Raw genomic sequence first — 14,224 nt, forward strand, 5'->3', positions numbered from 1 at the left:
GCCAAGAAAAGCACCGACAAAGAAGGAGCTCCAAGTCACCTGTAGAGCATGATGTTTCTTTGTTTTTCACATTGCCTGTTGTGAACACCGCAACTGTCTCACTCGAGGTGGACAGATGAACTACTCCAAAGTTTAAGCGCTTGTAAACAACACCAGCTGGAAAGTGCAAGTGCATGGCACCACCGTGAACACAGAGGTTACATTTCTTCGCGCGTAGCTGGTACAACAACAACAAAAAGAAGTACGAAAGAAAGAAGAGGCTTGTGCAGTAAGAAAAACAAAAGAAGAAAGAGACACGCCTTGATTGGCAACAGTTGTCGGGGCGGAGCATGTGCTCGCAAAACCCGACGCACCGTCGCCTCCGGCACAGAAAAAAAAAGATTTTCTTCCAGCATTTGCTTCCTCCGGTGCCATCTCGGGTTTTCCAAACCCATGTTCACAGTGTCAGATTTCTGAGCCTTGTCGTCTGCTAGTCTACTGTTCCGGCTGCCATAAAGGACACACAGAAATTTATAAATTTCTATATTTTGGAATATTAGTTTGTAGTACTGAGGCATTGTTAACATGACACAGAAACTGAATAATGATCGGTACTCTGAAGTTCACAGTCCTGATATATTTTAACATCGAAACTCTCTGTCGGCAGTGAAGCTGCCGACAGAGATATTTTCTTGCTTTGCCTCGACTAGCCTCCGCAAGCGACATCCATTCCCTACCTTCTCCGATACCAGAGCCCAGGGACTCTGCCACTTTTCTTCTCTTCATTTTGTACAGCGCACTTCCAGTGGCGATTTTATGTTTTCTACATTAGGTTAATGACTGAAGTCACATGCCCTAGTCGGTGACATTGCAGGCAGTGACTCTTATGCATAGGCGTTTGTGGGTGTGACCTTAATTTTCCAACAGAAGGTGGGGCTCCTTCGAGAGGAAGGGTGCGCTGGCCTTTGCTCAAAGTTTCACCTGTTTTCCCGCTGTGGAGCGGTGTGACTTTGTATGTGTGCTGCCCTAGAATGAATAGGTTCCAACTTGCCTTGCTTTTCAATCCTTCTGCAGTTCAGTGCTAGTTCTTCTGGCTCTTTTTTGTGTGACAACGCCAAAATCCAACGCTTGTCTTGCATTCTCTCTCATGCCAGCACTTGTCCTGTATTCTTTCTCGTGTTTTGTTTTTATGTGTGCTGCCCAAGAATGGAGCAATTTGATACTTTGAAAACACAATTGTCAGTGCGTAATCTATGCGAAGTGCTTCCCTGTTTGCAATGGCCAACCCTGATGTGGGGCTACTTAAAATACAAGAAAAACCTCAAATTTTATGCCTGAACTTTAAACTATGTGATCAGAACAAAAACCAGTTCATGTTGCTCCAGCAGTTAACTTAGTTGGTTCTGCACATGCACTGACAAAAAAGACATAAAATGAGAGTAATCTGCTTAAGCCATTGACATATCTTTCTTTTATTTGAAAGACCACAAGCAATGCTGTAGGATAATCAACACTCAATCATTTGTACCCAATCAAGATGGTAGCTTTTAGCAGCCCAAACAATATTCCTGCAATGAGATTTGCTCTCATTTCAAATACTGGCTCTTATATTGAAGATACAAGAGCAAGTACTTGCATCAAGTACAAATTATGAGTCTGAACGAGAAGAAAGGGGGTTAACCGAGGGGCCCGATTTTTATTAGTCATATCATAAGAAGCCAACAAACACTGACACCAAGGACAACATAGGGGAAATTACTCGTGCTTAATAAATGAAATAAAGAAACGATAAAGTAATGGAAATTAAAGTGGATGAAAAAACAACTTGCCGCAGATGCGAACCGAACCCACAACCTTCGCATTTCGCGTGCGATGCTCTACCAATTAGCTACCGCGGCGTCATTTTCCCATCCACTTTCTTGGGTATTTATGTGTCCTAGTAGAACCCTGGGAGTGTTAGCCAGCGCCACCACTCACAGACCTTGGTGGCGGACGTGGAACGTCTTTTTTGCCGCAGGCGTCACGAGAACTTGATGTTTTAGGATGAAGGCAACTGGTCAATAAGCCCACATATGCTACCTGAAGGCATCAATGTTGCCGGATTCGAGACCCTCGTTATGTAATGAACGAGAAAAAAGGGGGTTAACCGAGGGGCCCGATTTTTATTAGTCATATCATAAGAAGCCAACAAACACTGACACCAAGGACAACATAGGGGAAATTACTCTTGCTTAATAAATGAAATAAAGAAACGATAAAGTAATGGAAATTAAAGTGGATGAAAAAACAACTTGCCGCTGATGGGAACCGAACCGCGAAATGCGAAGGTTGTGGGTTCGGTTCCCATCTGCGGCAAGTTGTTTTTTCATCCACTTTAATTTCCATTACTTTATCGTTTCTTTATTTCATTTATTAAGCACGAGTAATTTCCCCTATGTTGTCCTTGGTGTCAGTGTTTGTTGGCTTCTTAAATTATGAGTCTGTATTTTGCATTGTGGGGTCACTTGACTCTCATGTTCCCTGATGTGCCTCCTGGAATCTGGCTTTCCTGAATAGCACATGCGACGGCACAAGTCTGTGTAGTTCTGCAGTATGACGAGAGACAGCCAGAGTATTCTGATTCTAGAGCCAACTGACGGTGTGCATACGTGGATGCAAGGAAAGCTCGCTTCCGCCTATTTGGCTGCAGGATGTTATAGCATGTGGACTGATTGCACATTTGTCCATCTGCTCCGCAGAAGTGACCCGCAGAGGCCTTCTCGATCGCTCAAACACGTCTTATTTCATGTGACTGCACCTGCAAATAACTCGGGCATTGCTGTCCTGCATGGGGCAAACATATTGCTTGATCTCCTTGCACAGTGAGTTGAATTTCCTTGATTCCCAAGACAGTTCCATTAGCATGCTACATACATTGTGTGTTGGCTAGCTGGCTCACTGAAACCATATGCGATAAATGCCCTTTTGCTTCTTTGCACTACTGTGTAATGTGTTTCTTGCTCCTAGAGAGCTTGAGATCACCCTACAGTAGTTGTATCTGAAACACATTTTTCATGGGTATTGTGTGTCTAAATCCTAGATGATGAGCAAAACGAGAACAAGGTGAAAGCGGGAGCTAACGCTTCAAGTGAACTTGTCTTTTTCAAGGTGACATAAAAGACAAGGCAACGAAACGACAAATCCACTTGTCGAAACGTTGGCTCCCGCTTTCACATTGTTCTCATTTTGCTCATCGTCTTGAATTTCCATCTCCCACCTTCCTCTTGTTTTCCCTAAGTCCTAGGTACAATTTTAAGGTGTCTTGCCCAGCCTTTGGTTTGTCTCCAAGCTCCCTTATCAGACCTTTGTCTGAAAGATGGGCACACAACCTTCCTCATTTTAAAATCACCTTCTGGTCTTATTATGCCTCAAAGATGCCTAGTGGAAGTCCACTGCAGGTGAATTTTACCATGCTGAGACCGCTCACAATATTGAAACAAAACAAAGCTTCGCAGTACCAGTGATACTAGATTAAAAGAGATATTCTTGCACTGGAATCTTTCATTACCAATGTCGATACTTTGAGACTGTCATCTGTGCTTAAGGAACAGTTAAAAAACCTCAATGCAGGCACCTGAAACAAATATGGAGGTTTCATAAGGTAGCTAGTTTCGCTGCATGGCCTTAGGATGGATGTACGAACACATACATCCTTAAGTTATTGAGAACTATCATTGTAATACAGTCAATACTGACCTTGTCAACGAATTCGCGGATGAGCCGCAAGGCATGAGAGGCCTGGTACGATTCCTCCGTATAACGATCCACAACGTGACGAAGGCCACTCAGCCGCAGCCACACCACGCTTGGAGCCGTGGCGCTCTTGGTTGCCTGTCGTGACAGCTGCGGGGCAAACGAGAGCTGTCAGCCAAACAATGCTACTCAATGGAATTGTGTTTCAATGCGGAACGTAGTACTCTTAGAGGAGTACTGACATGATATTTCCGACTATAAAGTAATTTTTTTGTGATAAATGATGGCCTTTCATTTCTAAGCCCCCCAAAAATAATGGGAAGCCTCAGAGCATCCGAAATAATTTAGGCATAAATGCTTTTCTACAGTCTCTTTTGTTTTCGGTTCTACTATGACATGACATGATACAGTATGTGGTCACGAGGAAGCAGGACAATGCGACATTTTCACTTTCACTACGGCTTGCTAGATTGCCTGGTACTTGCTGCTGCTACTGCTGCTACTTTTTATGAGAGCCAATGTAGCAGCTTCTGCAAAGCTTGCCCAACACATGGCATGGAATGCACGGAATTCTGAATTCGTGCATTGCCTCTAATCCTGCCAAGCATGTGCACTATTTCATGGCATCAATAAATCATTATTTGGACACATTTGTCTGTGCACCAGTTAATTTGGATGACCCTCGAACTGTACGAAGCATCAGAAATGTGTGACGCAATTAGAGCAAGAGCATCCAACTGAAGCAAAGCAACAAAGTCCACTGAAGTTATCAGCGGGGATCATGACAGGAACATCATCATTCTCAATACACGGCTTGTATGATAATGCATTGGCCACATGCCTTCAAGACTGCCTGGTCACCATCTGCGATTGCAACAATAGTAATCTTGGATTCATCTGCAGTGGTTGCTGTGCGCATTAGTTTCATTTTGATTCAGTGTATGGCACAGAGTGTCACAAGCATTGCAGAAATAATCAAAGATGAAAAGCAATTCTACTGTGGCTCTCGTGCTGACATCCAGGGTGTCGGAATGAAACAAAACCGTAACCGAAACATTATTTATTATTTTGTTTTGCAGTGAAACCAAAATGTTCGTGATTTGTTTTTGGGACGAGGGGAAAGTTGGCAATCCAAAACAACCACCGTCAAGCAACGTCAGAATTGGCGCATATCTCGGGGGTCTGCATAAGCGCGTATCTCAGGCAGGGATAATGCAAGCGTTAGCCATTCAAGCGCTCCACTAATATAAGCTTGCCGATCGGTGCGCCAGCAGATTGGTATCGTAGCGAAACCCAGGGTTTCCACACTGAAGAGCTTACCGTTTCATTTTTTTTACGGGTACAACGCTTTGTTACCAATGTTTTATCGTTTCTTTATGTTTAAGTTCGTTTTATCACAACAGTGGTCTTGCACTTCGACGAGTGCACTTGATGACTTACTGCTTCTAAGATCATGCTCAGTGCTTTGACTCACGGCACTGAGCATGATCTCAGAATTCATGATTCACTTACAGAGAAAAATAAATACTACCCTTTTATCCTTACTTTGCTTCGAAAATTTCTGCATGCGAACCAAAACCGTGGTGAAACATTACAGGTTTCTTTCTTTTTTTTCTCTTCATTCCAGGACAGAACCTGAACGGAACGTTTTTCAATGGAACGAAACTAAAACCAGAACAAAAAACATTTAGCTCCTACACCCTGCTGATAACAAACTCGCCAGCCGCATCATAATCGTCAATTAAGTGGTTGCAAACCAGCTAACTTGCAACGAGATAGTCAAGATATGGCTGCAGCAGCAAGAAGCACACCTACAATCACTGAACGATAATTCTGACTCGACAGGGACTGCTTAAAGATGCAAATATTCAGGAGTCCAAAATAACAAATTCACCACAACATAGGCTTCGTTCCACGAATGGCCCAAAAAGCATGTCAATGCGTTGCTACGTGCATACATATGCTTGAACCTAATCAGTCCATATTTGGACCATTTCCATGCTGTCACTGCGAACAGACAAAAGTACAGTCAGCGCGTGCATCGGGGATGGTGATTGAGGGGAGGCAACGCACCCTCAGTCAACAAGTTCACTTCCTAACATAACTCTTCCCCTCCTGCACCCAGAGGGCATCGTTAGCCCACTAACGATGATTTCGAGCGCAGTTTTCAACAACTTCCACAGTAAACACGATCACACTGCACCATCTAACTTATAGTAGAACAACGATTTCCCAACATTGTTCTTTTTTTTTTCCACATTGTTCACATGGCGAAACGAAAACGAGCTCAGAAGACACAAGGGTTTGAAAGCAAAAATGTCCGCCTGAAATGTCCGCCTGAAATGTTTGCTCTGAAATCTCAGAAATTTTAAGAGTCTGCTGTGCTTGCAGTCAATCTTTTTTGATCGCCTGAGCAGCAGCAAGTGAGAGGGCACTGCCTTTTTTACCTGAATTTAACTAGAAGAGCAGCGACTGCAAATGCCTTGCATATTCGAACTCCTTCACCTGCTCAAGCCATTCAGCACAAGCCTGCTAAAATGGATACATACTGGAATTTCAAGAAATGAAACAATAAATCGCAGTAAGAAAAATAAAACAATTTACTGCAAGACTTGCAACATTCCCTTGTTGTTTTCATCAAGGAACTGCTTTGCCATATGGAACACACAACTATAGGCCTTCCGATTAAGTTTTTGTGATGAGAGTACTGTTTAAGAGAAAAATTTGCATATTTCACAATCTTCTTAGCATTTTCATTTTTCTTTTTACATACAAGCATACTTGAATAAGTATGGTTCAATATTATTCTATAGTATGGTTAACGGTAATTAAGATGTTATGTACTATGCCTAAAACTTCTATGTCTAAAATGCATGTTTATTCTCGTTTGTTTTCATATATTGAATTTAATTTTGAGTGTAATAGCTCCTCCAGGAAAAGAACTCTAGCGTAACCTGCAAAAAGCAGGTGTTATCCCCACAGAAGGAAAAGAATTCACACAAGTCACAAATGCCGGATTCGTGGAACTCGTACCACTCGCACGACAGCCTTTACAGTGGTTAGTGGCTTGGCTTGTTTTGTTCGGGCATTGCCGGCAACTACTAGATCATCTAGGCTTCACTAGCTTTGGTTTCGAGGAGGCACCGGCTATATGGCCGGCGACTATGATGATGACCAAAACGGCAATGCATGAAAACTCAAATACTGGTCTCTCTGCTCAACTTGGTGGCTGAACTAGCAGGTGGTCGTGTAGAAAATGTACGAATCGAACAACATGCTGAAAGGAATCCAAAATTCCAGTTGTTCTTATGCATTAGGTCGACGGGGCCAGTGGTGGTTTCACAAAGCTGTCCAAATAATCCAGCATGTCTGAATTATCAGTCTGAGACAGTACTTAAATGAAGCCATGCATTCTGCACTGCTGCCGATACTTATCAGTCACGATATGACGAGACCTACACCTTCTGATGATGATGATGATTGGAGTTTCTTGGCGCAAGGGCCAGAAGTAACCACAGCTTCTGTGCCAATTTAGGGAAAACAGAAATAATGTTTGCGGGTTTCCTCAGTAAAGATACTCAAGTTGTGTTACCACAGCAAGCATTTGCTTAGTGTTTTCTTGGTACATTCAATATTCTGACAATCAGTCAACAAGTTTTTCTTTTTTTCGCTTGCTTCATGAATCGGCACATTTTGCAGAAAGCACGTGTGACAAAAAATTCAGATGTCGCAATGTGTGTGTGCCACTGCAGCTTGATCAATACAGTACATAGCCAAGTGCTGTAGCACATTGAATGAAGAGAGACCAGCGGAAAACTGTTGACTTCTGTCAGCACCCAATGAACGTACAGTCGAACCTCGTTAATTCAAGCACGCTTCATTCGAACATTTCGTTAATTCGAACTGACGCCGTGGTCCCGTCAAAGTTATATGTATTCTAATGGGTGAAATTGAAACACACAAGCATTTACGACGGTTAATTCGAACATACTGTGCTCCGAAAATGCTCGTGCGCGAAGAAACAAAAAACGTGGTGGAAATTGGTGTGCAGGCGTGCATCACCGATTACATCATTAGTGACGAGTTAGTGACTTCTGTTAGTGTTGCGGCACCGCCATGTACCCCATAGAGTTAATGTACAGGAACGTCCGAAATTTCGAACGCAAAAAACCTCCGCTGTCCGATTTTTGCCATGACCGCAGGTCCGAAACGGCATTACTCGAAGCCACCACTACCACTATTTTGTTTGTCGTGCCACCTCGAGCCGGCACTCTCGCACGCAGATCCGCTAGCAGCCGCAGCCACATCGTGGCAACACTAGGCCTCGCTACCTCAACATGTGCTACCAAGCTTCTTGCTGTTCAGTGCCGTGTTTTTCATTAAAACAATTCGCTGCTGTAAGCAATGGCACTGACTCCACCTTTTTAATCCTCGCCAATGGCTTCGGAGCGTGGAAAGCATGGCGCATTGCACAATGTCAGTTCCCGAAAGTCAACTTCGCCCCAATACAGCAGTCTTACGCAGTGACGCATACCAAAAGTTCAAAGGGGGCAATTGTCACGGGACATGGTGTGTTTCCTTTAATCGTAGACGCGTGCACCTGGCGCCTCCTATCACAGTATGAGCATCGATATGCGTAATAACTAACTAATTTGTAACTATGTGTGAACAAATCTTGTGCAACTTCCCACTCATGTGTGAGCTCAGTGCGCATTCACCACTGCACGTAAGTCCTCCATTCAACTAGCTTCCTTTAATTCGAACTTCTTTTAATTTGAACAAATTTGCAGGCCCCTTCAAATTCGAATTATCAACCTTCAACTGTATTATCTGTTCACATGCATGAAGTGGGCATGCCATAGTGTTTAGAATTCTCGTATTGAAAACACAAGATCATTAGTTAAAAGGAAGCTTTAGCAGAGGGGCTCCTACCTAAATACATGGGAAAGGAGAAATCGTTTTTCTTGGCAACCACTGCTTAAAATTTGATGAGGTCCGTTGCATTTAAATGAAAAAGTCAATGAGTGTTAGTAAATTTTTGATACAGGCCATCAATTTCCTAACAAAAATTGTTGAAAACTGCAATTATTCACAAGACAAAAGTATCAAGTTTAAAACTGTATAACTCGGCAATTAAAACAATATCACTTTTCTGTAAATTTCAGCTAATAGTACATCCAAAGTGGACAAAATTAATGCATTATACAGGGCTCTCAAGCAGACCACTAATTTGTTAGTAAAACTTTTGCAAAACCCTTGTAAGCAATGTAACTAATTCACGTAGGAGATAAATTGATATATCAAATTTCTTTGCTTTGAACACTAACGAACAGATGCATTTTCCAGAACTGTGATATCTGTTCTTGGTGCAAAGCTACAAATTTGTAAACATTGTGCTTCTATTTTTTTCAAGCGTACCAATTTTTGAAAACAATTCCAAAAAATTCAGGCCATAAATCAAAATCCTACTTCCAACAGTCACCAGAATTCGATTTTCTCTCTCAAATGCAACAAATTTTGGTTATCCCAGTGGTTATCTCAGAAAAGCGTTTCCGCATTTTAGATATACTTGAATAGACAGCATCGGAGTTGAGCCCGAGCTAAAGCTGCCTCTTAAATTCCAGGTCAGATATCACTTTTACACACCATCCTATGCGACGCCTAAACCTATGACAAACAAACCTATGAACGAACACGATCAGTCAATTTGCTAGCTCATAACTGCAGCTTCCAGTAACACTTACTTTCTCTTAAAATGTGCCATATTTACTAGGAAAGCCACACACCACCACTTTGAGCATGAAAATTAAGGGAAAATAAAATGTTCACAAATTATTACATGCATAGTGCCTGCATGCGTGTCCTCAGAGATTTCACCATTGCAACACTACGATCTTGGAGGTCACACCCACGGGCTGTTTAACTTCCACAAGCCACTATTAGACAGCATTAGTTACTGTCCTGCTGACGATGGCATTGTCATCCTCGCCATATCCATTGCATCATGATTGCGCGGAATAGATCCTGCGTGTTTCAGCAGTATTGGCAGTGCCAGAGGCTGTGCTCGGGCTTGCGAATGTGTCAGTGCACTCAACAGATGTGGACAAAAAAAGGATGCGGCACACACAGCGCATCATGTGCACTATGTGCACACACGCGCTATGTATGTCTCATTTTTTCTTTTACAATGCAAGCATCAACATGCTCACATTGCTCAACCAACTTACCAAACTAGCTGTGCGCTGAGGAGAGTCAATTATCAGATGCAGCTGCATCGTTGCTCTAGGCACATTAAGACTGCGAGAAGTGTGCACATGGATTTTGAATGCACGGCGTGAAGTTTTGCTCAAGGCTGTCGTCAAGAGTTTCAATGTGACGGATGTCTCAAGTATCTCGAGCAGTAATGTGTGGCACAGAGGACAACTAGCCTTGGGAAGGTGCCAATGAGGCGATCACATCAAACGACAAAGGCAATGGCAACAATTAGGATGATTGAATGTTGGCTGCAAGCAGTTGCATTACTCTGCATTGAGAATTGAGATTGAGAAAGCATGGAAGCAACACGTAGTCGGCGGTCAAGTAGAACACATCAAACCAATGCCTTTGGTCAAACTAAGAGCATAGAGAAAGCTAAGAGCTACAGGCATAGAGCTACAGGGAAAGAGAAACATGTGAGCGTTGCCTGCTCTTCCATGAACTACCGACACTCCCTGCAAGCGCCGCCGTTCTGAGGGTGCCGCCGCGAATGGAACTACGGCGCTTCCATCAACTATTGACACCCCCCTCAGGAGTGTTGTGTGCACTGTAAAACTCTTAAAAATGTTGAAAAATCCTTCCGAAAAGCAAACAAACACGTGGGATAGCGAAAAGCCACAAGTAGGGCCATAGAACAAACATAAAATTGTAACTACCTTGTAGCTCCCGTTGGTCTCACTCTTTTGGCGGTGCCATGTTTTGGTTTCAATTGTAAGTCGGCCCCCCCACTTCAGATTTTCAAATTTAGAAAGATAGGTCAACTTATAATCATGTAAATACAGTACTAACTAAATTAACAAGCACGGTGTCACACCCACAGGTAAGCATGAACACATCTCGTTCAATGACCGCAGAAACTCGGTTAAAAACGCTGCAGTGAGGAAACGCAGCACTTGCAGCGAGCGGATTGATTTTTGTACAGCTCTCGCTTCAATGCGAACGAAACGTAAAAAGCACATCACACACCAGCACTATTCGCACTCTGCAAACATAGCAGATCGCTTTAAAGATGAGGCCCACGCAGGCGCGCAACTTTGGCCAGGTTGCAGATTGCTTTCAAGGTATCGTGCTCGCATGGCCACACCATAAGCAGCAGCCGCCGGAGAAGAACGTCCCCTCCCTCACATCCGTGCCTGGTGCGCGACAGGAGAGGGTACACTCAGCCCCACCTACCTTGCTTGCGCATGCAAGATTGAGCCGCGTTTGCCAGCTCACCCTCGCACACTTTCACTCATACACAAAGAACATGGCGCGCGGCGATAGTGTTATCGTCCTTGCCATTCATGGAAAAATCAAAGCTGCACAGCCCGCACAGCGATGCCAGTGTCACCAACAAGCTGCCATGCACTAGCACTTTCCCCATCCATGACGGCACGGAGTGGGGGTGCAGATTGCAGTGTGAATTAGTGGGATGTGCTACATATTGCTTCCAATACATTGCTGGACGGTTTATGGCTGCTACTTAGAATTATCCGAAATTTCAAATTAACGAGTTGTGAATTAACTAGCTTTTGTTGCAGTGCAATGCGTCGCCAACCCACAGTGGAGGTGCAGTTCACCATCAAGGGCCCCACAAACACAGCTTCGCTGGTTACCCTTCTTCACAGAGTGAAAGGGCACCGAGTTCTTCTTTTACAATGAAACCATAAAAACTGGGTGCACAATAGAATCAGAAGGATGTTAAAACCGGGCAAATCTTTCCAAATGAAGCAACTTGGTCATTTCTTCTGCCTATTCAATTCATTCAACCAGCCAGATAATTAGATCAATTTCGTCAGTCCCATCAAAGTCAAATTAACAGAAGTTGAATGTATTCATATGCTGGACGAACCATCACGTGTGGTGCTTCCGCAGGCGCAAATGCCAGATTTGCCTCCTGTGCTCTTTTCCCGATACCCAATACCGACACGCGCACATTGTTTACTTTTTTTTTTCAGCAAACGTTTCATAGTGGCAACCCTCTCTTACAATGCTATCACATGGCACAAAACGCACTCGCGTACCTGCTCCAGCATGAGCTTAGCAGTGTGCAGCTCGACAGCAAACTGGTCATCTCCGGGCAGGGACACGTTGAACGTGCCATCGCGGAGCACCTTCGACAGCTCGACGTCCTTGACGGCTTCCTTCAGGCGGCTGTCTACCTCCGGCGAGACGGTCAGCAGTAGTTCAGGATAGGCCATCTTGGCACCATACAGCTGCAATCACAGGGAACAGAAACGAGTCATTCACTTGGTAAAAGTACACAGATGGACATCACTGAGGTGTACGAATTAAGACAGCAAGGAATAGAATTCGTCATGCAAGGGAAACTAAAGCACAAAATGCTTTGAGAGTGTTAAATTAAAGCCATTGTTACTGTGGGAAGAGGCTCGTTAAGTCAGAAAAAAATTTAAAACTAAAGATGGGCAGTGACATCACTTTTAAGTTACCGTACCAGCTCATCGTGACATCATAGATTTGACACCATCTGCTTGGGCCTAGTTATTATGGATTGCATTGCAATTTAAAAGAGCCAAAGACCAAATTGAGCAAGTTTCAAGAAAATTTACAAAGCCATAACGACCCTTAAATGCAAAAAATACTTCAAAATTTGTAAAACATTGGCATATCGGCTTTGGGGTTTCGGCACAAAATTTAGAAACTGGAACTTTGACCTTCACTTTGTCTTCTAATAATCAGCGCACCACTGCAAAATTTACTAAGCTCATTTCAAGGATGTTTCTGGGCATCTTGCATTATGGAGGCTTTGATTGCAGTAAGTAACTTGATGTCAGGAGTATGCACAAGTTCAGCCAGAAACACACTGACATCGACTGTCTTTTTTGCCCACCCGTCAAAACCACTCCACAAAATCCTGAGGACGACTGTGGAATCATTTTTTGACCTTGCATCTTCCAACCTCTGTCAACAGTAACGTGATGATTTAGAGCTGTGAGCACCGATTGAATACCTGGAAGGAGATCGACTGCAAACCCTGCAACTGTTCGCATGTCAATTGTCATCTTTTTGCCTCCGCAATGACTTGCTCTAGAAGGGGAAACTCTTTGGCCTACAGAAACAGCTTACTTGGTGGTTGTACTGACTACACTCAATGAGTACATGCCACGATGAGCACAAGCTCTTGATTTCACACGTGCTATGGCACAGATCAAGCACTGCTAAGCCTGGCTAAAAACAAAAATGTCAAGCACAGTATCAAAACTGTCCACAACTGCCAACACCACAAGGTTGCCCCCATGAGGCCAGCCGATCTCTGCAGCCCATAAGACTCTGTCATGCGCCCTTTGAATAGGTCTCTATGGATTTACTTGGCAGGTTCTCCAAGCTCTCTGGCTGATAAGCGTTCAGTTGTTGTTGCCGCCGATGACTTGACATGGTAGTACTGTGAAACCCAAGACCTTCAGCAAGCTGCAACTTCCAGCTTGACTTACTTTATTAAACACATTTTCCTCTGCCAGGGTGCTCCAGCTCTTGTCACAGCAGATCGTGGCACAGTGGTGACAGCACAGCTGCTCCAAGAGATCCTACAACTCAGTGGTGCCTCTCACTGTATAGCTACTGCATACCACCTGCCAAGCAATGGTCTAACTAAATGAATAAAAAAATAAATTGCATATAAGCTTTCTATGTGTGCCGCTAAGGATAACAAAAATTGGGACGAAGTGCGTCCAATGCTGCATTTGCGTACAATATCTGCCTACTGTACTTCAATCCTGACCAAAGATTCCGGATGGTGCCCATACATACCTATGGGACCAAACTTTCATCATTTGAATCCCAAAATTAGTCATCGCCGGGTAATTCAAACTTGGCTGTTCATAATGCGCGCACCCAACATCAAAAGTGACTGCAGTGGCGACTTATGGGTGGTGTCCAAGGCACATCCCTGTAATGGCTCTCTTTGGGTAAAAGAAGCCAATCTTGGAGGCCATACTTTTGCTTACAGCATGTGCAGGAAGCAATTGCAGAGCTGGAAACGTGTCACAGACACCATGTTTTGGACACGGCCTATAGCAGCAGCATCTGTTTTGGCAGCCCTTACAGTGAATGCATCAAAACATATGTCTTCTCCCACTGAAAACGTCTATTTTTTGTCTGCCCCAGGAAGACTTTAAAGTGAAAATGGCAGCTCACAATGAATAATTGCTGTAGTTACCCAATTCTGATGCAAAATGCACTGACTCCAAGAAGAACTCTGCACATTTGACAACCAGCCAATGGGGAAGAAAATCCTCACTGCAATGGAGCTGGGACTGCA

General features: G+C 43.7%; 1 protein-coding gene across 1 annotated transcript in view; it reads right to left on the minus strand.

The window, feature by feature from the left end:
* Nucleotides 1–14,224, minus strand: part of ATP6AP2 (ATPase H(+)-transporting accessory protein 2) — a 48,210-nt gene that overhangs the window by 24,147 nt on the left and 9,839 nt on the right. The window contains exons 5-6 of the mRNA XM_065431266.1: nucleotides 11,970–12,161; nucleotides 3,715–3,861 (exon numbers count right to left, since the gene is read on the minus strand). Of these exons, the coding sequence (XP_065287338.1) occupies nucleotides 3,715–3,861; nucleotides 11,970–12,161 (339 nt within the window). The remainder of the gene's footprint in view (nucleotides 1–3,714; nucleotides 3,862–11,969; nucleotides 12,162–14,224) is intronic.

Source organism: Dermacentor albipictus, chromosome 1 (genome assembly GCF_038994185.2).
Source record: "Dermacentor albipictus isolate Rhodes 1998 colony chromosome 1, USDA_Dalb.pri_finalv2, whole genome shotgun sequence".
Lineage (NCBI taxonomy): Eukaryota > Metazoa > Arthropoda > Arachnida > Ixodida > Ixodidae > Dermacentor > Dermacentor albipictus.